At 33.9% G+C, this 26,494-nt stretch overlaps 1 protein-coding gene across 1 annotated transcript in view; it reads right to left on the bottom strand.

Annotated features, from left to right (window-relative positions):
- LOC116345766 (lachesin) overlaps nt 1-26,494 on the bottom strand; it is a 63,993-nt gene that overhangs the window by 31,914 nt on the left and 5,585 nt on the right. The window contains exons 2-3 of the mRNA XM_031775436.1: nt 14,645-14,915; nt 2,564-2,670 (exon numbers count right to left, since the gene is read on the bottom strand). Coding sequence (XP_031631296.1) covers nt 2,564-2,670; nt 14,645-14,759 — 222 coding nt within the window. The 5' untranslated portion in view covers nt 14,760-14,915. The remainder of the gene's footprint in view (nt 1-2,563; nt 2,671-14,644; nt 14,916-26,494) is intronic.

Consider the following 26,494-nt stretch of genomic DNA (forward strand, 5'->3'; position numbering starts at 1 on the left):
TGCTCGTCCCGTGTGCTTTGACAGCTACTCGTTTTGGCCTATTAACATTCATTCACATTGTTTATGTCAAAATGAAATGGATGCAAATCTTGAACTTATACATACACAAGATCTATCTGTCTCTCCCATTCTCTTCACACAATCCAAAGTGACACAAAGATAAAAGAAAATGATGAATGATAATAATAATAATATAATGAAACAAAACGAAAAATGAATTCTGTATGGAAATAACAATAAATGAAATAAAAAAAAATTGTTCACAGAGACAATGAACGTTATGGCAATCGTTTAGTTGGGCTGTTACTTGGCTGCGAAACGAGAATGAAATTTAAAAACACATTCAAACAAGGAGTATACATTAATTATTCGTCGAAATGAATGTGAAAAAGGCTTGACAATGGGACAAAGTGCTTGATTGTGTCAGTACTTGTGTGTTAGTCAATATTCGAGCAAGTCGAAAGATGAGTCGAGATATTAAAATATAGAAAAGAGGAGAGTGGAAGCGATAGAGAGAGAGAGAGAGAAAAACAAAAGCAACGAAAAGTGCGCATACGAAGCAGTCACGCACAACAACGTACGGTCGCACAAAAGTGACGAGAAGCACGTGTTTTGCCAAACGAAAGGCAAGCAAATGAATAAAATATATTTAATGAAAACAAGGCATCGGCAATGACTTTCACTGAGTACGTATAATTTTATTTGAATTAAGTTTGAATCTGTTCCTGGGTAACATAATGGTGAACAATGACACAAATGTCGAGAGAGTATCTAATCGAAAAGCGTTCATTTTGCGAACCGCGCGCGCCACTGCGAATGACAGTTTCATTTTGCAATTTGATCTTCATTATTTATATTGTTCATCGTATATTGGACAAATGCAGATGTTGGATATATATTCTATTTATGTCTCCGTCAAGTGATGAGATGGCTATCGCAACGTCGCTCTTAAGCACACTTATTATTTTAAACTTTATCGCATCTGTGCGTGCTCGTGTCATTCCGCTAACCGGCAAAAGATACCTTTAATAATTGTCATTTCTTTTGTTTTCTTTTTAGCTATCCTTTTCATCCACTTGCCGTTAATTACATTCCAATTCAATTAATTTGAATAAGTAAATTTATATATACCACTGTATATGAGAATTTTTTATTGCTTAAATGACTTACGGTTCACCGTTGCATATTTCAGTTCGTTTTGTATTGGACGTATGTACGACAGCGTTAAGTTGCCAAAAAAAAGTTTTGTCGTTACACACACAGCCTCCAACACCGTGGAATATGTTTGAATACAAACTTTTCTGAAATCATCTCTCATCTCAATTCAAATTACGATGTGACATAAAAACATCGTCGTTCACAATGATATTCAAATGTCGTCTGTAAATTAATGAACAAATCACGCTCACCGTATTATTTATGAAATTAATAAACAGCCAAGTTATTTTGTTGCATAATTTGTGAAGAGCGCATAATATAATTCGTAATGAGCATATATGTGAGACGAGATCACGTTCTATCGCGAGAAGGTGAACCGAAATTTAAAATATGTTGTAAAAAAAATTTGCAATTGTTTTTACATGCCAAACATTGTTATGAACAATTCAATGTGCCCAGAATCTACGAAAAACATACGAACATGTTTTGTTTGATGCGCCGTTGATGATTCTTTTTACAATTGCGCAATTCCACTGAGCAAAAATATCAAGCGCATCATCCGAGGATATATGAGGCACAGAAACAATATGTTCGCATATTTTTATAGTATTTGGGACACATTGGAATAATCAGTATCTGATGTCGAAAGCGTCAAAATAAAGTTTTTACATTTTAAAATGGACGGAAGTTGTAATGAAATTGGATTCTACTGTACGAGTAACATGTATATAGATAGAAAAGGATATTGCAACAAAATGCATTCACTTCCATTTCTCCATGTTTTATGTCATTTTCAATTATATTTCCTGCTGGCGCCTTTTTTTTTGTCTATAAATAGTTTTTATTGTTAAAATCTGTTCTGGAATAGGTCATAAAAAGCCAAATTAATGAATAACCGGAAGTATATTTGCGAATATACACAGGACACACACCAAGAATGAGAGAGAGAGAGTGAGTGTGTGTGTACCATGCATAATGCTTTTATGTAGATTAATTCAACTGTGATTTTTGTTATGCAATTTAAAAGATATTTATTTTGTCATTAAGATTCGCTCTAGCTGCATTACTTTCAAAGTGTTTTCTCTCTCTCTCTCGCCTCTCTTATGGCGTATCGTATTGGGTGCATACTTGATTTTGTCTTCAAAACTCGATTCGTTGTTTAACTGCACCGAAAAAGAAGTGAACGCAAATAATTCTTGGAATGGAAAGCATCATAATATCCAAAAATGCAGGCGTTTCGCTTTTCAATGAAATGATCCGACACAAAAATCGGTCCAAACCCCGCACTTAGTTTGAGCATATATATATTTTTTGCTCTCATTTTTGTTCATTAAAAGTTATATGGTATATTTTTGAGAGTGGGAAAATTGAATGGAGTGCGATGTGCACACATTGAAATATTTACCTTATATGCACCCAGATGTTCAACAACACAGGGCAAATTGGCGTCCCGTCCAACAGCAACTGTAACATTTGGAATCGGTTGTGCAAAGCGAGGCTCATCCATCATAACTATATGCAGATAAGGAAGAAAATAAAATAGACAAGAGCTAGTGAAAAAAACATCATCATTATTAAATATAAAGGGGAGGTGGCGACTGGTTGTATTTTTATTTTACTTGCTTCAGTTGAATTATGAGCATTCTTATAAATAGTGACTCAGATATGGATCCAAAAAAAAAACGCCAACAAAGAAACATAAACGATGAAAAAAATAAAAACGAAGTACCATTTTTCATTTCAACGATAATAAATTAAATTTAAAGAGAAATCACATAAACATTGAATTCAAAGATAAATTAAATATTTTGATTGCAAGAAATATCCCAGAAAATTCTAACGCCCTTCACCATGATTATTGTAGATAATCAAATTTTTCAATTTTTCATTGTAATATTTTATTGAACTTAAAAATGCATACTATGCTATAAATCAAGTTAAATGAAATGAATTGGAATAATAATCACAGATAAATTTTCAGCCATCTTTTTATTATGGCGAACAAACTACAATGAAATGATTTATTTTGTGTCCCAGCCGAATTTAAAATATACGAGAGTTAAATTCCAACACCATCAACAAAGATTTCCGACGGTGCAGAGTTTGTTTGCCAAAACTATCTTTCTCTATGTAATGCAAAAAAAACATTAAACGTGCACAAGGTAAACGCTAACTTTGTTTTATATTCAACGAAGGCGAATGTAAGCGTAAGCGTGAGCGAGAGAGAAAAAAAATGGTGAGCAGATATTTCCACATAATTTCCATTGCATGCATATGATGTAAAAAGAAGCGAACGGAAATTGTTCATTTTACATTGCCCACATCACGTTGTACGTCTCTTATATCCGCATCAAATCCACATTGGTTTTAAAACTGACGAAGTTTGTAATTACTGTGGAATTTATCATCGTCGCCCATAACATTCTATTCGAAAAAGCCAATAAAATGTCTAAATGCCCCGTTGGTCCATTCATCTTAACAATCGAAATAAATTGCATGCCCGATTGCAAGAAATGATTACTGCTTTATTTTATTGGGCTGTTAAAAATAAAAGCCCACTTTTCTTTTGTGTATGTTTGTTTCAACCGCCTTCTCATTTCGTTTTCCACTTTCAGCTGAATTTGGATTTGAAAAAAAAAAAATTATAAAATCAAATGAAATCGTCTATTTGCCGTAGTCGCTGAAAAGCGAAAATAATTGTCCATATTGTTGAATTGCTAAAAACTTAAGCAAAGTCAAATGTCTTCGTTGAAACGACAACACACTCATTACTGCCCCCACAATCGTGCAACAATAAGAAATGCATTGAAATAAATATATGGCAAAATCACATTATATATCAGAAGGGTGTTGAAGAAAGAAAAACAAAAGTGCACAAGAAATTTTTTAGAAGTGTGTGTGTGTTTGTGTGTGAAAGAAGGAAAGATGGAGAAAGAAGAGCAAGAGGGATAGAGATCAAATTAAGGCTGGTAAAAGTCGTATTGAATGCAATAAAAGCTCAAGTACTGAAATGCATAAAAATTCATGCACACCACCATAACTGCTCGCCCTATAATCGACTAAACCGATTCATTGCACACAGAAATATTGAGAATGTTACATTTAAAACGGCCCCCTCAAACAAAATAGCATACAATTCATTCGTTGCATTCAAGTGGAAAAAAAATCAAATAATGGTTTTTCGATTGAAGTAAAAAAAAAGTGCATAATAAACAACAGTACAAACCACATAAGCCCAAGTCGACGATGAAAACAAAATTTCAAGTAAAAAGAAAATAAAAACACGTAACAAAACAAATAACACGTAAAAAAGAACAAGAAGAACAAAAAAAAACGAGCCAACGAACCAAAAATCGCACGCAAAAACATTCACGCGCATAATCTCCCACACATAACGTGAAAACATGAAGCCAACCAACATTGAAAACATTTCGTCCACACTCGATGCTACTCGAAACATTTGAGCTTTTTACAAATTCGGATTCTTTTTTCTCGATGCACCACATTTCTCCACTCACTTCTCTCTCTCTTCGCCATTTTCTCTTCACTATCATGCATTTGAACATTTGTTTTGTGCCAAGATCCATATGGACTTTGTGATCCTTTAGTTTTACCAACGTTTAATGTTTAATCGTATGCTACAGATTAGTTGAATGCACTGCTCTTGCATTTGTTTATTCATGTTATATAGTCTCGTATTTATTTTGAAAATTGTTTTTTTTTTTTTTTTTTTTTTTTCAAAGAGACGATGGCAAATTGAACAAGCACTTTCGATCTTTTGTAGTCGTTATTTTCGGAAATTGAACAAAATGTATACGAAAATGTAGAATTTCGATCTAGTTAACATTGTAAAGAAAATGCAGTTACAGGAAAAATGTTGACATGTAAATTATGGTAGTCAAATTGGTATACAGGGAAATTAATTATCCATTGACATGCACTCAGAGTGGAACAATTGATTTTATTTTCTTTTTCAACTATAAATATTGAAGAAATATGATCAAAATTGTATTTCATTTGGTTGTGTTATTTCGTTTCAATTGATCCGCTACATTGTTTCTGTTTTGCTTGGGTGAACGAAAAACACCTTTAAATCATTATATATGTATTATGTATATACTAAGTACATAAATAAACCTTCAAACTAATTTCACGAATAAAAGAGATGGTATTTAGTTTAAAAAAATTTTTTTTAATGATAAAAAGCTTTTAAGCTAATGCGCCACTCAAAAATTATCTACAGAATATTTGTACTACAGAATATTCTATTTTGCGAACAAATCGCAATGTACTGGTTTGCAGCTGTGTATTTGTTTGCGTTGTGACAGTGATATAAATATAGACTTCTTTTTATAAATTGTTAAATTTATGCACATTGTAGCAATTGCATATTTTACCAGAGACCACCCGAGGAAAAGGGCAACAGGAGCGCCGCACCGTACACTGGGGCGCAACAGTATTTTTCGGCGCGAAAGCGCTGAAGGTACTTGATCGTTTTCTCAGATGAGCATCGAGTCCGAAGCGCAAAGGTGCCTTTATAAATTATTTGTCGATATAATTTCGATTTTTTTTTTGCAAAAGAAGCTAGAAATTTCGAATTTATAATTTTTTTCTACAATCCAATAGTAAAAATTGGAGAAAATTGGGAAATTTTGTCCCGGGGTGTCGAAGGACCCCGAATGGTCACTGCATTTTACTGAAAATTATCTCTTCACTCGTGACAGTGCAAATATGAAATTTGTTTGTCGATAAAGAACAAAGAGTTGAAACAAAAGCTCACTGAATAGATTTCCATAACAATTTTAAATCGAAAAAAACACCACTCACCAAATACATATTCATAAACAAGCGCTTATTTAACATAGAAAAAAAAATATGACCAGTGAATGTTAGTATGATGATAAAAAAATAGGATTTTTCATACAGAAGTTTGTTGATGTTTTTTGTTTATTTGAGTGCTTTGTCAATGCTTCGGAGACTACATAGTTGCACATTGCATTCAATGTTTATAATCGAATGAACAGAAAAATACACACACACTCACTACCATGAGAAATTGAATATAATGTTTGACAATCAGAAAGTGAGCTCGAATTCAGTCGCATTCGTTCACTCTATTTCTCTTTCTGTACCTCTCCGTCTATCCGAGGAAATAATACAATAAAATTAATTTGCAAAATAAATGGATGGAGCAACACACATGGTTTTGGTTGCAATTGATTTTGTTTGGTCTTGTATGGATTTCTTTATTACATTTTTATCCGTTGCGAATACACAATTGCAACTTGATTTGTTCATCAGAGAATTCTCTCTCTCTATTCGTACAGACTCATTGTTTGTTTAAGGATATTGAAACACCACAGTAATTTTGCATACGGGTCAATCAATTTAAAACAATGGTGCGCCTCACATTTTGTTTCATTGTTACTTTTCTCTTATTGTGTGTATGGAACTCTCTCCATCTCTCTTTCTTTCGGTGTGTGGGTTGGTAAGTGTGAGAATATGGATAATCGAAGTGTAGATGGTAAAATGGTTTTACATTGCCGCAAATTGCATCGGGTTATCCATATTAATGTTTATGCCACAAAATATAATGCACTTGATTCCACATCGAGTTGAAACTCTTTTGAGTTTTTGATGGGAACAACCACTAAGTGGAGCAAATAATCGAACACCATTTTCACTTCACATGAATATTTTAACACAAAATATGACCAACCATTTAAACTTTCTCTTGTTCGCTTTTACCCTATCTTACTATTCGCATCCAAGGCTATTCATGCTTTTTATATGATATGAGCCCTTTCATTGCAAACATGACCGGTATGAAAATTAAATGCATTATACGCTTTTGTCTTATGGATTTTAAAGGCTACTAATAACTAATAACATTTGACAATGCTCACACCAAATTGCTAGCCAAATTGATTGTGCATATTTTTTTCTACTGTTGCATTCAATTCTCTTGCCATTTATTTTTAAAATTCAAATTAAAGTGTTAACAAAATTGAATTTTGTGACTCGATGGAAAATTTAACATTTTGTCCAAATGATGAAACATTGAATGTATTGTGACAACAATGATTGGTCAATGTTTAAAGAAGCACTTAAAGCTCTCTCTCTCTCTCTCTCTCTCTCTCTCTCTTTTCGAACATTTTTGACATGTCATCAATTTTGTCCCGTTAGATTATTGTAGCATTATACAACCATTCAGAAAATAAATGTTAGTGTCTTTTGGTGTTGCTTACCGATGTGAGGACAGTGATTATTTTCACATAAAAATGTTTCTGAGTCGAAAGAATGGTCACCGAACAGAATTTGACGATAAGTTTGGCTGACGTGGGAACAAACCAAAAAAAAGTTGCGAAAAAATATCGAAGAGTAATGTAACCAATTTTGAGCATAGAGTTCAAAATGATGGGGTACAAAGTTTGGCTGTTATATATTGTTCCGTAAACTCTCGTTGTAGTGTTATTTTAACTGTATTTTTTTTTTCGGATAGCAAGCAGACAATGTACAGAGCTGAGCTAGCTGACATAATAAACTGTTACTGCCCAGTGGCTGAGTTTATGCCATCCAGCACAAGAATAAGAGAACGAATTTTGAGAGCTTGATGCAAACGGATGAGCTGAATTGAGCTGAGTTGAGCTAAGTACAATGTTTGATTGAAACTGAAGACACACTCTATGTTTTGAAGAGTCAGAATGCTGGTTAGTGTGTTGGTTTGTTTTCTTCGACTTTTTCCATGCGCTGCAATAACATTTTCACCGGACTTCCACATGGCAATTCTTAAAAACGTTCAAAACATAAGAGCACAATGGCATCAGTATGGAATGCTTAGAAACACACACACACACAAATACGAAGCGAACACGATGAACCGACGAAAAGCAACAACAGAACAACAAACTATAAGCCAAACAATAAGTGAGCAAGCAACAGCTCAATCTTCAAGTCACATTCATGCAATTTATTACAATTACGAGTATCTTTTACAGCAGAGTCAAAGGAGCATACATGTATGAATGCGGCACACGAAGAAAGACTATGTATTTTAACGAACGAACGAACGAATGAGTCGGTGTGTTTGAGCAGTTTGTGTTCATGCTTTGTGTACGGCGATGATGTAGAATGATACATTTTGTTTGATTGTTGTATCACTTACTCACTCGTTTCCCTCAATCCATACCTCCACCCCGCCCTACCAGAGATTTCTGATGATGTTGTATTCTTTATCTATCGTGTCTCATCTTTTATTTTCGGTTTTATTTTGCAGCTTGTTTGTGTCTATATTTTTCTTTTTATTCGTTCGTATTCCATCTTCATTTAGTTCTAGTTGCCTCCGTGTGGCCAGTATATTTAGATATCTTTCATATATTCTTTTCTTTGCTTCGTTCGCTCTTCTCTCTCTCCTTGTAATGCGACTGAATAAATGAAAATGTATTTCTATAAAAACGTAAGCGACAGAAATATTAACGATTGTGCAATGAAGAAGAAGAGAAATGGTTGCGGATGAATGTGTTTCGCTTTCGATTGTGAGGCCTGATGATAAAAGATGAATTTTTATTTTGTTCATAGGTGTATGTCCGAAGGTATGTGTCATACGTTATGAGGAGCTGTAATAATACGTATATGTCGTTGCTGCCGTGTGACAAAAGCAAAAATGTTAAATTAAGTTGAAACGATCGATTTCGGCCCCTTTTTTCTACTGATTTGTGATTTTTTTTATTATGTGTTGTTGTGGTGCTTTTTTGGCGTCACCATACCAAACATTCCTATCTGCTTTTGTTCATATACAACTATTTATAGTTTAATGAAGTTATCTGATTTTTTTGTACACGACAACCGATTTTATCGTCACGAACTAACAAAGCAAAGAATATTAATTCGGTTGTGCTTACAAATAACTTGATTAACTCGACTGTGGTTATTTTATTGACAAAAACTATTCCATAAAACCAAAGGCATAAATATATTCATAAAAAAACTATTTTAAAAAGCAATTGTTGCATTTCACAATGCATACACATTGTAAAAGTTTTTACCAAAATAGTTGTGTACAATTTCAAAATTTATGAGTCTCAAAATGGCAAAGAACGCTGCAAGTTATTTTTCTATGTACATTTGAATATGTTATTCATGTTGCATCGGTTGAAACTGCATTGGGCCGGACATGAATGGGGTACATGCAAGTGCAACGTTTGAAGCTTACACACACACGTCCGAGTTTCTTTGTTTGCATTGTCTTTCATTCACACATTCAGTTAAAAATGGTAAAATCTATGGCAGCCCCAGAGAACAGTTACGTCCAAAACATAGATGTTTTGCATCCAAAATAAATGTTTGTACATTTTCTTCATGTTCATTTTCTATAATATATCCATACATTCGCATAAAAAGCATAAAATTCTGCTATTTTTGTTGCATACACACACTTGGTACTGTATGTGTACCAAAAGCATATTTACGCCAGACATAATAGCCCGGGGGGAAATAATCCCTGTATAAAATATTTAATTATTTGAGGATAAGATGTTTGATTGCAATCTCGTCGGTTAGCGCTAAAGAAAACATTCTAAACAATTGCTATCATAAATTTCATTAATTTTCGCTGACACCTCCAAAACCATGAACTTTGAAGGAATATCCGGCAGAAAGGAAACGGAGCTAAAAGAACTCGAATAAAAAACTACTCTAGTTAAACAAATGTCGGCTGCCAACCAACGGATATGAATAAATGTAAGTAGATCCAGATAAGATGAATGAAAAAAAGATGGACAAAAAAAAAGTTGCGACCATTTTTTTGAGAGAAGTTTTATGGTTCGTTCCTTTTTGTCATCTTAAAAAAAAAAAATCTTTTCACCCATCATTCATGACACATCGAATTAAAATTGAAGAGGGAAAGAAAAGGGATTTCAATTTCGTATCGTTAAATTACCATTCTTATTGTAATGTCGGCGTCCATTTAGTTGTTTTGCTCATTTTTTGTCTTTTTCTTATTGGTCTTTTGTGTTGCTGTTTAAATTCCAAATTGGCCAGAAGAAATTTAATATTTCACAGTTGTCGATATTATTGTTTCCACGAAGCGAACGATATTAAATGTAATGATGATGAAGATGATAGCAATAGAAGAAAATGAAAACGAATCAAGTAAACAAACAATAAAGTGTCTGTGTATGTGCTGCTTTTTGTTCTTTGCAAAGAAAACCCACAAAACGAAAAATAAACGAGAAAAAAAAAGTTAGACGAAATCTTGTACAATCACAAAAATAAATAAAGGAAGCACACTTCCGCACACCCTAGAGATTTTTTTTACGGCTGTTATTGTTGTGACAATTTTTTTCCCTCCCACTAAATAAAAGCGACAGTATCTCTGTGAAAAAAGAAACGAAAAAGAAAGTTCCACTTTCGGTTTTTAGCATTGAAACTCTTAGTGTTTGACAAACAGCACAAAGAAAAAAACCCCAGAACATTTGAACAAAGTGCGCGCTTTTTCTTCGGTTACAAGTATTAGGAAACAAAAAACAAAAGTGAGTTCATGTTAATAAGTGTGAAATGGTCGACAAATAGCAAATTCATTACGTATTTTTTTATTTGAGGATGGGGAAAAGAGTGAATAAGATTATGGTGAAAATGTTTTTTTTTTGTATGATTTTTAATGCAATTATAAGCTCATTCATGCATGCAACTTTTGCTCATTGAACACTTTCAAAAGGCCATGATTCATTTTAAGAATGAACCAAAAAACGACTGCTCGCATTGAATTTCACACTCGGATCGCAAATTTTTCAATGACACTGCAAATTTTGCGCGAATTCAAATATATACAAAGATCTTTTGCCCGCATAAAATTCGATTTTACGACAACTTTACCCTCTTTTTTTACACACGCGCCTATGCGCATTTCTGATTCATGGCGCTCACGTTTCTTTAATATTTTCGCAGTAAATTTGCCTTCAAATGCACACGGGCCAACACCAAACTCACATCGCATACACGCCATTTATCGCCGTTCGACATATCATGAGACAGAGAGTGCGATAGCAAGAGTTGAAGAGCGAACTGAAAGAAAAAAAAAAGTGGTAGAGCAATAATATGTAAAATCCAATCCATTTGAATGTGCGTTGTCTTCGAATTGTTTGCCGAAATTACATTAGGCAAAATTATTCATGGGAATGTTGACGAAACTTCTTCGACGTCGCATTTACAGAATGGTGATGGTGGTGGTGGCGATGATGATGGTGGTGATGGCAGCCGTTTCGATTCCGGCTCATGATCAGAATGCGTTGTGGGAACGCATATCATCACATTTTCGGATTCTTGGTTTTTCCATTGCCACATTCAATATGTGTGCCTTCATATCAAAACCAAAACAAAAGAAAAATTATGCATGTATGAGACTTATTCAGTGTATGTGAATGTAAGTATAAATGATCTGAGAGTACCGATTTTATTTCGATTCAAAGGGCACACGACAATGGTTCGTTGTGTATTTAAAAAAGGCGAGAGCGGTTTTTCTACTTTTATTTAAGTTGAAATCTTTTTATTTCGTTTTTTGTTCTTTTTTCTAGAAATCATTTCCCATCGGATTTTGACGCTTCTTTTTTTCATGTCATTTGGATGCTTTTTCATTTTTGTTCATTGTTTTTGGTCATAATATAAACCGACGCGTCGAATTCATGTGCCATCATTGGAGCGAAAATAATCAGAATAAAAAGTGAAAAAAAGAACAAAACACACACACACAATAAAAAGAAAAGTCGCTAATCCACATTTCGTGCTAACATCAAAATGCAAAATATATAAAAGTGCAAAGGCAAAAGTTCACCTTATGGACGGATGGATATCATACATAATGTATGATGCTTTTCTTATGCGTCTCTCTCTTTCTCTCTTCCAATCTATCTCTTGAGTGCGTATATGGCCAGGGATATGTACGTATACAAACAAAAAATTTCACATTCTCGAGAAGAGTTTATAGTGTGAGTAAAAGCGACACACAACCATCAATGTTGTTACATGCTAAACACTGCATTAGAAATTAATTCAAATTGTATCGTCGCATATTAAATGCCTACGTTTGAAATTTTACTGTTATGCTTTCGTACACACAGACGACAATTGGATTGACGATTGACTGCAAGAGTTTAACACTTGAGCTGTATCGAAATTATAAAAGAATTTAGTTTTAATCTTCCAAAAATAACCTTAACCTTTGACTGGTACAGTAAAGGAATATTTTACAACTATGGTATTATTACAGCCAATCGATAGTCTTTTTACTCGCTTTGAATTGTATATGGAATTTATGTGTGGCAAACGAAAACCGCTTAAAACATGCGATCGAAAAGCATAGCAATTCGGTTAATATACATTAAAAATGGTTGATGTCATCGTCATTGGATGTCACTTTTGTTTTGCCATTAGTCTAAACATGTATGCTCATTACTTATTTATTGACTTCCGATGTTATATTTCGAGTTTCACTTTTACTATTCGTCATTTCAATAGCGTACACTCGTTCTACTCTACATCAAACGTCAGACCTCACTCACTCATTCATTCGCTTTAGAGTAACTGCAATTCTATGCAGAGAATATACTAAGCATAGATATATATCCTGGATATTTTGTCAGTATCCGATATTCATTGGAGCCAGACTTTGAAATAGAGTAAAAACAATAGAAGTTATTGTTATAGTGATTGTAGTAATGTAAATGGTTTTATACTTAGACCTATAACAATCACTTCTATTGTTCTCACTCCATTATAATGTCTGGCTGCGATAAATATCGGATACTCACAAAATATCCCGGATATATATCTATGCTCAGTATATGCTCTGATTCTATGTGTCATAAAATTTTCAAACCATATTTAAAAATACAAAATCGAAAAAAAATTGTTTACTATTTGATGGAAAATGGAGCAGAACGCGTTTGTCATGCGATATACTGAAATTTGATATATGCATTTAAAGCTATTTCTGTGGGAACTTTTTATTTTTTCATATTTGTTTTTATTTTTATTATTTTTTATTTTATTTTTAAATGCTGTTTAAGAGAATTTCTTACACGGACCAGAGTAAATTTACGTTCATTTTATATAGATTGAGTTGAAATGGTGCCATCATGTCAATGGCATGAATGTTTTATGTCAACAATATAGAAAATGGAACTCATAGCACTATGTGTACAGAAATATAGTGAAAATGACATTCGATAATGTAGTGTGCACATATGTTATGCGTACACTCAACGAACCGATGGCCAAACGAAAAAGGGTGGGAAAGGGAGGGGTGAAGGTTGTTGGAAGAGAAGAAAAAGCGGAAGTTAGAATAAAGTTGGCGTGCGCGAGCAGACGTCAGCGGGTGGTTTTAACGTGCGATAGTGCGTCTAGTTTGTTTACAAAGTAAGTGCTCTTGTCATTAGAGAAACAAGGAAATATCCACATTGCACAGGTGTGGCCCCGGTAAGTGTGTTATGTTTAGACATTGATCAAGGGCCATCTAAAGCAAATCAATCAAACATGTAATTGAGTGGTAAAATGTATACATGTCGTACATCTACGTATATGTTAAATTTTGCGTTCGTTTAATAGCAATTGCATTTAATTGATAAATGTTTGTCAACAAACACTCGAAATCATGTTTTGTACATATGTCAATGGCAAACAGTCGTACTTTCATTAGATCAATAAACTAAAAACCCCATTAAATATTTCATGCAAAAAAAACGCCATTCTTCTCGTTAGTTTCATTCGCATTTTATTAGATTTAACACAATTTATGTGTATACAATGTGAATTTATCACATCTTGCACAGCAGTGCCGGGTTTTCATTCACAACGACGTAATCAGAACGAAATCCAAAATTCGCCAATGGCCAGGATTATTATCATATTTCGCATATATGTTTTTTTTTGCATTAAAAATGCATGATCCGCCAAAATTTATATTTGTATATCTAAATCATATGTATTCAATTTTGATTTACGCAAACTCTCTCTATCTCTCATACACTTTTCATATATTCACGCGGTATTTAGTTACTCTGTAACTAAATATTGAATGCTTTTTTTCCTGTACGGCTTTCAAATATTCATGCGACAAACATTATATTGCGAAGCGTTAATGATGTCAGATTAAAACTGCATGCTGTAACAGTAGCACCATCAGCATTAAACAATCTATCTGGTTGCATTATCAATAATTCCTCTTGGGATTTTTATGATATTGTAATATGGCGCGAGTCAAACACATTTATCTTCTCGTGCTTTTTTGTTGTTCATTTCATGAGGATGTTAATGACTTTTTAACAACCCGATATACGATTATTTGCATTGTAAACAGCATCTTAAAAATATGTACACACAAAACCTTCAAATGGCACATTTTAAACATTGGTTCGGTTTTGGTGTTTTTTTTTCTGTTATTCTAGCATTTATTTTATGTGTCGAGAGTGATAAAATCAAGCATTTTACTTACCTTGTGAGACTAATGTGATCAAATAAGCTAAAAATAACACTTTTCTGTGGGTTATTCGATATGGTAAAATGTTTAATGCAATTAGCACTATTTTTAATGTATTTAACAATAACATTTTGAATCGTTTTTTATGTTCAGTGCTCTATTTTGTAATGTCTCTCACTACGATGTCAAACACACTTGACAATAATTTTAATCCACGGATCTATTGAGTTTGTGTGCGTGTGTTCGCTTTACAGTTGAATCCCAATGGTTGAGTATTATGTGCACTCTGAAAATAAACAAAAATTATTCGATTAAGAAAACTTGTTTTATAAATTGAACTTAACATGAAAAAAATCAAAAGGCAAAAAAAAACTTGGATAAAATATTCATTTGCGAGAAAAATCAATACTATATTTAGAATGATCGAAAAAAGTTGAGGTGATTTATTGAATCACAAATGGCTATATTCATTAGCAAATCGCTTTTTTTCAAGCAATCGCTCAAACAAAGAAAGATTCGTTGACAACTTCTATAAACTTTGCACAACACATCACAAATCAACATAATATTTCCTTGGCTGTTTCGTTTTATGAACTAAAAATAAATGGTTCCAATACGACGTAAATATGCTGAACTTTTATTCTCAAATAAAAATAAATGACATTTTAATAAGATTTCCATGTCCTCATTTTGACCGTCACTAAGACCCGTTTGTTTCCTTTTGTTATTGGCTAAATACTCAGCGATTAACTTAACTTATAAATATTTTCAGGGATGAGTGGCGATAACCTGTTTGAAATGAGACGAACGACGAAAAATAAAAACCACAAACGATAAAAACAAATAAGTTCATGCGAAGTTTACATGCAATGCACTCTGGTCAGTTTTGAATAAATTATTCTTGAGTGAGTCATCGCCATCAATGTCATTGCATGAAATCTCACTATTTAGGGCAAGTAGCCAAACGAGCTTGCTGCTTGACATATTCACCGCAATTTTTTTGATAAATATTGCTTGATGTATTATCAAGTTTTAAAATCGTCTTCCATAACCCAAGAGGTATACATGATTCTATATATTCATTATGATTTTTGATTTTTAATTTTTCCAACGTTGATTTAGTCTGATGATTTTAAATAATAACTTGTTTTTACATCGATACATCAAGCATTACTTTCAAGAAAATTGGCAGTGTAATTCATCTTGGAGAAGGGAGAAGGGAAAAAATGAACGGTGAACAGTCAACATAGAATCATTGTCAACACAAACGCCAGTCACCAACTTGAAGGCTATCTGATCAATTATGCATGTTCGCTCGGTGTATTCCAGTTTCTAGATCTGCTGTTCTATAAATGGAATGAAATTTTTTTCGTACAAAATCTATGAACATTTTCCCGAAGAAGATTTTGTGGAAAAAACTGTTTGATAAGTTTTATTATTTATCATTGGGATGTCACTTTACTATGTGATATACATTAACAGTGAATTTTAAGTGACATCGGATTTTTTCTATTTGCTAATTATAATCACAAATCAACGAATACTGTTGACGTTTACGAAAGACAGTATGCAATAAAATAAACGTCGAATGTAATTAAAACTCATGATAATTCTATTATTTAAAATCCCAACCTTATATAAATTCCCAAAAGATCAATGAGTCACATTTTGGCCATTGGTCGCGCACTTAAATTGCAGTTAAATTCGTTTCGATTTCCAGTGGAGTTTTTCAAATTTACAAAAAAAAATGGCATAAACGTGGTTTTATGCAATTGCCTTGGTCCACCGTGATGAGACGCTTCTTCTTAATTTTGTCAACATATAGTAATCGTAAATTGGTAGCTTTACATCTCATAATATAAACATGGAAGCAATGAAAGAAACTAGACACACAGAGGAGGAGAACAGGAGAGAGAGAGAGAGAAAGAGATAAAATGAAAAATATGTTAACTAGTTGGATGTCACTGGAGAATTGGCATATCCTGGCATACCAACAGCATCTGATTCGAGTAAGTTTGAAACCAAACCAGAGGTTCTATTTGTGTGTCTGCTTTAGTTTTTCTATCATCAATTTTGACTTGTGCTCATTCCTTTACACAAATACATACTCTGGTACACTCATTCTTGCTGCTTATTTTGATCCGTCTGTAAGAGACTCGAACATCGTCTGCTAATATATATACATGTGTGTGTGTGTGTCGAGTCTTATTCGGGAAAAGTGTACCCAAATGGCATTCGTTTATTTGCTTGGTATTGCTGCAAATGTGTAGAAAATATTTGTCGGAATAAACGCAAAATGGTTGTTTGAGGAAAGAATAGAAAACCCGAGAAAAAATTACGCGCACACAAACACATACGAAGCTCATTGCCTCACAACAATTGTAAAAAATTCATGCAGCAAATGTATGCGGTGGTGTTTGATCTCTGTGGAAATGAACATACAAATAAAATGCAAAACGAATGACAACGATCACTGTGTACGGTAAATGCAACTGCAATTCGTATCAAATTTTGTGCGCTTGTGAGTGTGTATGTGTGTGTTTGTGTGTGACTTGTTGTTCTCCATTATTTTCATCTTGTCTTTTCGTGAAAATGTCTTTGTGTGTACATATATGCATGTGATTGAGCGTGAGGATGCTGTTTCTTAAGTGATGTGTGTTCACTATTTTTCGCTTGCATTCTGTCTCTATTGGTATGTTCCATTTCTCTCCTTGTACTTTACGGTCGGTTGTGCAAATTGTTCACTCGAGCGATTTTTTCTCATTCAATTTATCGGTTTATTTCACTTGTGATTCTATTTTTCATTTGAAATATCATTGTCGTTGGTCTGTCCGAAATGCACTGAAATGCTTGGAATTTTCACGACAAAACAAGTAGTTCAGTTTGTGCGTAGATACGTATGTGTGTGTGTGTTCACGAGAAACCATAATGCATTGTAAAACGGCTTTATGGTATCTGCAAAACATTGCGTTCACTGAACATTGAGAAATCTTTGCTATTTGCTATTTCTCCACTTGAAATATTCTCGATGAAATGAATTCTGGCTTTTTTTTGTTCCTCTTTCTTTTTGAATGCAAAAACATTCATTGAATTGGCAAACTACTGCATTAGCCATGTTCACATGGGTATTGGCGTTACGTTTTCTTGCTCACCATCTTTTTCACACTGTATTCTGATGCCCTAGTGATTTCAATCATTAAAAATTGATATGAATTTGTCGGCTCAAGTGGCAAAGACTCGTTATGAAATTTCACCCGAAGAAAACGAAAGAAACGTTTGTTTTTCTTTGTCTGGACTTAGTTTTCGTTTGCCAATCATATCAAAAATAAAAAATAAAACAAAAATCGTAGTGAATAGCGAGATAAGTTCGTGAATTGGCGTGAATCACTTACAAATGTATGAAATTCATTGATTCACGATCGTCTTTTCCATTTTTAGACGCCCGTGGCAAATTTTCAACATTATTTGATGCTGCATTTTGGCCCAAACACACTTATATACGTTCCGTATACATTATTCGCATAAGACATACACACCATTTTCATCCAAGATGCTAAAACTACATTTTCACTTTGCCGGTGTGCTGCTTTTAAAAATGTATATGGACTTGCTGTAAATATCCGCAAACTGTTGGAAATATCGTTTGTTACAAATGCACCCGGAAACTGGCCGAAAATATATTTAATTTCATATGAAGTAAACAGGATCAACAAAAGATGCGGCGGAAATGAATAAAAAAACATGAAAAAAGAAGAAGAACTACTACTACTGCTAGTAGTGGATGAGAAACAGAGACGGCATTAAAAAAACTTCGAGCATAAAGTCAAAAGATGCTCTGCTAACCTTTAAGGAAAATTCAAAAGTAATAAATTTTTATTTACTGCACAACAACAAAGCCAACTGAAGAAAACTTATTAGAAAATGTTTTATAAGTTTTTTCTGCTTCTTTTTGCTTTTTCTTCTGTTGTATGTGTGTGTGCACCATTGATAGGAAATGCCAACAAGTTATGCTCTGTATGATTCCCATTTTGTGATAAAATAATGCTTACAACAGCCGCCACCACATCTACAGACGCCACTGCACTACGCCAATGCTTTTTTTTGCTTCGCACACTCTTTCTGAATCTATGGATTATTTCATTCTTTCGTTCCGTTTGGATAAAAAGTTTTGCACTTTTCACTTTGATTGTAAAGGCTTTCACCTAAAAGCTTGAGCTTCGCACAAATGATTTTTCTTTCGTAGTTTTTCCTTCTTCCATTTTCTCTATTGCCATTTGCGTGCTCTATATTCTGTGCAGCAAGATGAGATGGAAAAAAATCAAAACTCATTAAATTTGGTATTATCCAGTGTTATTGCAAAGTGTTTTTTTTTTTGCGAGATGGTATTTTGCATTTGCGAATCGTCAATTAGATAATGGAAGATTCTGCTGAAATTTTGCCACAATTTAAAATGCATTTATAATCAAAAATAGATAAGAAAAAAAATTGTATGTTTGGCTGATTGATGGAATCGCCAACGGGTGAACATTGTTCGATGAACCGAAACCTAAGTTGTGCGTGCATTCAATTTATCGTCGAAACATTCATAGATTATGATGGTTCATGGGCCGATTTGATCATCATGGGATTGCATCGTGGTGTTCGCTATGCTTAATACATACAGACATTATTAGATTGTATTGTGCTTGAAATAGCACAAACTGACAAAAAAGAAACTTACAGGACCGAAGGAAATGCGGAGCAATAATATTTCATAGTGGAGCGCTTTGTCAGATTAAGAGGAAAACAAAAGGGATTGTTTTATTAAAAAGACAAGCGAAATGCCGAAAGTCATAAATTATTTGCGGAAACTCTAACACGCGTAAGCAGCATATACACATACACCTCAATGTGGCTGTTACAATGACCGTTTCTTTTGGTCGTTGTTTACAAGAAAAACCATACGATAGTTTTGTTTTTTTTTCATCTTCTCTGTCTGTGTATGTAGTACTTCATACCGCATAAGCATATGTGTGGATGGACATTTTCGGCAATATTGCTGGTGATTTTATAAGTTTGGTATTTCTTTCTGTATTACACAGACATAAATAGCCAATGCACAAACATTGAGAGAGCGACAGTGAAAGAGAGAACTTTTGGCCTTATTTCTGTTGTATTGGCTTCTTTTGCTTTAAACGAAACTTTATTGCATTTAGTTGCATTCTTATTCTTGTGTTGAAACAAACTTTGTGATTATATTGTTTGAAGCTCTTATTATACATTCACCTGACTCTTATTTATATTTCCTGTTCGATGTTCTCTCCTTTCCGCTCCATTTTTTTTTTCAATCAGCAACAACAATTTTCGTGGCCAAGTTTTATTCACTTATTTCTTTTTTCTCTGCTCTCATTTTCTCAACGGCTGTTCGTTGTTATTTCGTTCGTTTATACATCGGTTTATTTTTTTCATCTCTCTCGGTTCACTTTATGATTATATGAATAAAATAAACTTCCAACATATAAAATAGATATGAAATCCAAGCCGTATATGAAAGAGAGAAATGATGTGAAACAGCAACGGCACACAACGGCATGCATAAAAAAAACCACTCATACATATACATGCATTGACATTACTCAAGTGGGTATGAGAGCGAAAGAGAAGCTGCCTGCCGTCCGTCGGAACAAAAGAAGTGTTATTGTGGAAGCAGAGTGGTGTGGAACTTTGGCCAAGGTAACAACATTTCGAATTGCATATGAAATAAGCAACGCTTACGTAATCCAGTGCCAGTTACTCTGATGTGACCGACCGTTGCTCATATTGATAACGCCTAACGGATAGATGGAGAAATTGTTTATTTATATTATACATATATATGTATGTATATTTTATATGCTTGTAATGGCAAATGACATTTTCTAGCTCGCCAAGTCAAAGCCCTTGCTTCGCTTTATCACGCTCTTAAAATAGTAAATTTTCACTTTAGTGTGCTTACTACTCTAGTGAATTAAATGCGCTCGGAATTATAAAGTTTACCTTTCGAAACGCATATACACTATATATATACACGAATCGTCGGCAACTAACACGGTAAATGGACTAAAAGTTGCAATTAAACTAACGAGATCATGACGAACTTTCCGGCATTTTTTTTTTTTTGGAAAAATGTTATTTTCTCATACATATGGATAGAGGGAAAGAGAGAAAAAATGAGTTAGTATATGAGAAAAAGTCACACAATTGCGTTTGTGTGTGTGTGTGTGTGGATAAGGGTGGTTTGCACGTAAAGTGCACAATGAGATTACAGATGCATTTTGAATTTTCATCACGCTGCTATGTTTTCTCTCTCCTATCTTTTTCCCTCTCGCAAACATGAATACAGAATAATTTTAACGTTTTTACCGTTTGAAAAAACGGTACACAAAACCATAAGAAAAGTGAGAGAGAGGGTATGTCGTTTGCTTAGAATTTTCATATCCTTTCCCGCAAGATGTTTTTCCTCCTTATTGCCATGTTTTGCCTTCTTATTCTTTTTGTTTGGCTTGGGGTTATTATTTTGTCTGATCGAGTTAAATTCTGACTACATTCATATTATATGGAAAGCAAACATCGAAAATTCTCCGCACACAATATGTAATGTGTATACTTGATTCATAGACATGGACCATAGCACAATGCAAAATGGCAAACAAACCGAAATAGCAAACTACAAAAAAAAAACCACTCTTCCACATGCACAAACATATGTATAGATGTACAATGCACGCAATACCAAATCCATAACATTACACACACAGAGTAGCACATTGTAGAAGCGTATGTGATTTGGAATATCAAGTAAATACAATTTATTGGAATATTAAGGGAATTGGTGCCATAGACATCCAATACGGTGCTAAATTAGGCACGAAACGAAAGCAAAATTTGTCGTGAATAAAACAGTATAATTCATCAGACAAATTTAAATTTAATGTAAATAATGACTTAAATGAGATAACTATTAGTAAGTCCCTTTCAAGCAGTTAACCAAGTCCGCTTTTTTATGATGATTAACAGTTCCAAATAGTGAAAAGGAGGATTTATAATCGCTACATTCTCTTTGCTCGATGTAAATTTCTACATGGCCTATTGACCAATAGATTGTAATTTGTATTTTCGACAACCCATATAACATGGAACAATGGAACAATATTTGCCCTTTTCCTCCATCGATGTGATGTGAACAGTACATGAACAAGAGAAAGAAAATATAGAAAAGAACGAGAAAATTCAGGCATTCAACTAAACAGCACAGGTCGTCTTAGAAAGATATTCATCGAAGTACAGAAGGATCAAGAGAGAGAGACAGAGAGAGAGAGAGACAGAGAGAGAGAGAGAGAGACAGAGAGAGAGAGAGAGAGAGAGAGAGAGAGCGATATAATGAAAGAAAAAGGAACAGAGGGACAAAAAGTCGGAGCAATCTTGCTAAATTTGTCGTTGCATTTGAAGGTTGAATGTTGAAAGAATGAACATCATTACTTGTTGTGTGCTATCACCGCGCATACTGCTCAAGCAAATTGAAACATATAAAAATGATAGCTTATTTATATTTGGTGTAGTGTGTTGCGTTGCGTTGCGACTACAATGGTAAACATATTTATCGCTGTCGACTCCCCCAAAAGAAATGAAAATACTTTGTTATGTCTGCGGTTTAATTACACACATAAACTATCCTTAAGGAATTACATCGATTAAACTGCATACAATTGAACTAAATAGAAATAGTAAAAATACCGAAAGCTTACATATAATATGTTTAGATTGAATGCTGGTTGTTCTTTCAATCATCTTGTTGTGCAACATATATATACACAGCAACATTACCAACATCACCATCAACAATCGGAGAACAATAATGAAAAAATGGTGCAAGAAAAACGAAACTACATTCATACAGACAAATTGAATTAATCGCACGAAAATCGAGATAGAATGAGATCGCAAATTCAACTATAACTGTCTGTCATTTGAGAGTGAAATGGATAGAGAAAGAAAGAAAGAAACAACAACCCAAAACCAATCGACCTGAATTCGTTAATGGATGTAATGAATGTACCAATGTCAATCTGACAAATGATTAATAGAACTACTTGTGTTCATCTTTCCTGGAAGGACCTTCCATCCAACGGATGCTGTAAAACATAAATGGATCAATAATTCGTAGAATTCTTGTATCATTTCGTTGTTTATGAAAACAAACCATGGTTTATACCAAATATCATTCTCATGGTTGCATGGTCTCATTCACCTAATGCAATTTTCCAACCATTTCGATTTCGTTGGAATCGTTTCTTTGCTCGTTTTTTTCATGTTCAATTTACATTTTCAAGCGTCATTTGTTTGATTATATGTATTGTCTTTGGTAAATTGGAAAAGGAACACTAACAATTGGGCAAGAAATAATTGCTAGATTGTTCGACGGATGTGACCAATAGACAGGGATAGATAGATGCATATAGGAGTAGACAGTTGAGAGATACAGAGAGGAAGAAGGAGGGAAGGAGATATAAAGGACACAATTATATCACATTTTCAGTAAAGTTTGTTTCATCCCTCTTCATGCCAAATCATTTGAATAAAATGCATGCAAACCAGAAGACCGCAATATGGGAATGTGTGCATAGTTTTTGGCGAAGCAACGATTGTCATTATTCAGAAATTGTAATTATGTATATGTCTCTGTTTAAGAAGAAGCAGAAGATGTAGTGCTAGTATAATCAACGCTCTGTATTTCTTCCTCTACACAAAAACGCGATGAGAATTGTGAACAAATGGGTCCCACGAGAAAGTGCAGCATACAAAGTATCTAGCAAATGTTATTATTATCAAGAAGTGCATACACTATTTCAAATTATACTCACTTCTCTCTCTCTCTCTTTCTCTCTCTCTTTCTCTCTCTCTTTCTCTTTCTCATACTGACTCTATGTCCTTTTTGATTGCAATTTTTACTAAAATTCCCTATTCTCTCATACTTTCACACTGTAATTCTCTCATTTTTTTTGGTCGGTGTCGGTCTCAACAATTGCTTAAATGGCACGCTAATATGCGGATGTCAGATTTCGACGATACTGAATCAAGTTAAACTGCATAGTTAACGGAAAGTTGTTTCGAAAGCATGTTTTGCCTGTTGGAGATTTCCTATTATTCATCGCGCCGCTGTCGGCATTGTTCCTGAATACGATGCGTCTCTTAGTCATTTATGTGACATTACAAAACGTAATGAATGCGTGTTTCTTTTTCTTTCTTTTTCTGCTCTTTCGCTCTCCCTCTCCCTTTCACTATCTTTCTCATTTTCTCTCACTCTGCAATGTTCATTTGCTCACGATCTTTCTATCTTGTCGTTTTACCAAATCGCAATAAAGAATAACAACTTGAATTCATTTGCTTGCAAAATGAAATTAACGTACACACACATACACACACAAAATCATATATGCACAATTCATGACGTACGTTTGTGGCTTTCAAATGTATACTTTTGTACACAAGTGTTTTCTATCAATGTGCCGCGTTGCTATATCTGAATCGCGTATACAAAATGCGCCAAAACATGCACGAAATTATCCGGTCTGGCGCATTAACATTACACGCGCGCGGTTATATTCCCTCCATTCGTTAATAAAGTACAACACTGATGGCAATTCTGGTTCCAAAATAATTTGCGGCAAATTTCGGTTTTTATTCACATTTTGCCAAAATGCAAATTGGATTTTTGCATGGTAACATTTCATCTGACAGAATGTTCAAGACAAACAACCAAATTATTTATATTGCAACTACAAGTGGCCACAAAATAATTAGACCCAACAACTTTTTTGCTTTCTTCTCTGTTGCGCTTCTTCTCATTCTCTTTCAAATTTTGTTTTTATTTTCCTTTAACAAACACAACGAATCGTGCTTGTCATCTTTTATGCAAACACTAAAATCAAGACCAACCAATTTAGTTGGCAGTTATAAAAATGCATTTTCTAAGTACTTAACATATTCCATATCTTATTTTCACCGTCGTCATATTTGATGATACAACCATCAAGTTAAGTTGAGCTTATCAATTTTGTAATACAGAACTATCGGCTTTCTCGCAATGTTCGCCCATCAAGTGGTGGATGATATGGTGCTTGTTTATGTACATGTTTATGTGTCTCCCTGTGTATTAATACATGAAATGCATTAACAAAATGTTGCGGTCAACGCATTTGTATAAATCAGAACAATGTATTTCCGACATTTGAAACCACTAATTAATATTAAACGCTTTCGGTTCACAAGTCGACTGTCCATGATTTTGCCATTAAATCCAAATTATGGTTTACTCATCTGCATATAAACAATAATTAACACGAAATTTTTCGCCTCAAACATATTTACAGAGAGGCCTATATACTAGAATCCAATTGATTGCCTGATTAATTTTCGATCAAAACTATCGGCGATACAATATTTCCTATTGCACTATTCACATTCATTTGATATCACACACTCTTTTTATCTCTCTCCTCGATATATATATATTTCACTCTGACTATCTGATTTCCATTAATAAATTTAATTTCGAAATTCGAAATCAACAAAAAACCAACACACACACACACAATTTTACAAAAAAAGTAAACCTTTCAGTTTACATAGAAAATCAATAATGTACATAAAATGTATGTAAATCCCACTGAATTATGCTATCTACCCTCACCCCACACTATCATTTATATTGGGTTTGCTATTAAAATACTATCAGCTTATTTAGATATCTTGAATAGTTGGAATGGTTAAACGTTCAAATGTTTATTCAATGACACTAGAATCAATGGTTAAACGCAATGCGTCCCTTAAGCGTAAATGGTTTGGATTAAATGGAAAATGCAGCTACTCTAACTACATATGACAATATTTGTTATTTGATCCATGAAAAATTGGCCCCCATCAAAGAATGTTGTAAATATAATCGAATGTAGGTGATAATGACTGTATAAAGAATACGGTTTAGAAACGTTGTTAGGCCTGACCGGATCGGAGCCCTTAAGAATATTTCGTTTTTCTTTATTGTCGTTTGGCCAAAAGATATAATGTGAATTCAATTCAGTGCGTATATGCGACGTGCTTGTTTGACATTGTCGTACCGATATTTATTCAAAGCAGCAAATATAGTTGAGTTCATTCTTCCATTTAGTCGATAGAGAGTGTGTGTCAGTGATTTTAGTTTTGCATTTAATGTCAATACGATCAACAAAGCAAAAGTAAAGCCAACTGTTCGTTTTTCGTTTGATAGGTGGAAACGCAATGCATAATTTTGCTTGTGCATCACAATTGACGGGCGTGTGAGACTGGCCAGAAAATGTTGAATTCAACATATTCTGAACGAAAGTAATTACAACTGACAATTCAAGACTTCAACGTTGAATATTTAAGCAAATTCAAATTCAAAACTCTTATTGTCAGTGAATATATATCGTTTAAGCGAAATACATCAAGTCAATCACTAAATAGCATGAAAACATTAAATCATGGATAATCAAATTCAAGAATTGCTCGTTCAAATAGATGCTGGCCCTGCTCATCAGTTTGTGGCATTTACACATTTATCGCAAAAGAGAAGCAATCCTATATAGGACGTAAGAGAGGGTCGATTTTAAACGCATAATATTACGTCGTGTACCAATTGCAATGCGTTTCGTTTCGTTTCGCTTTGATTTCGTTTTCATTTGAATCGTGGATGAATGTACAATCGTATGATAAACGTATTGGCATTGCTAGAGCTTTTTTGTCCGCATTTCATTTTATTGTGCACTTTTTTCCCTATATTGGTTGGGTTGCAATGCCATTGAATTGCGCATATCAAATGGTTCGTCA

This window comes from Contarinia nasturtii, unplaced genomic scaffold (genome assembly GCF_009176525.2).
Source record: "Contarinia nasturtii isolate CC-2019 unplaced genomic scaffold, AAFC_CNas_1.1 Cnas_scaffold_1371, whole genome shotgun sequence".
Taxonomy (NCBI): Eukaryota; Metazoa; Arthropoda; class Insecta; order Diptera; family Cecidomyiidae; genus Contarinia; species Contarinia nasturtii.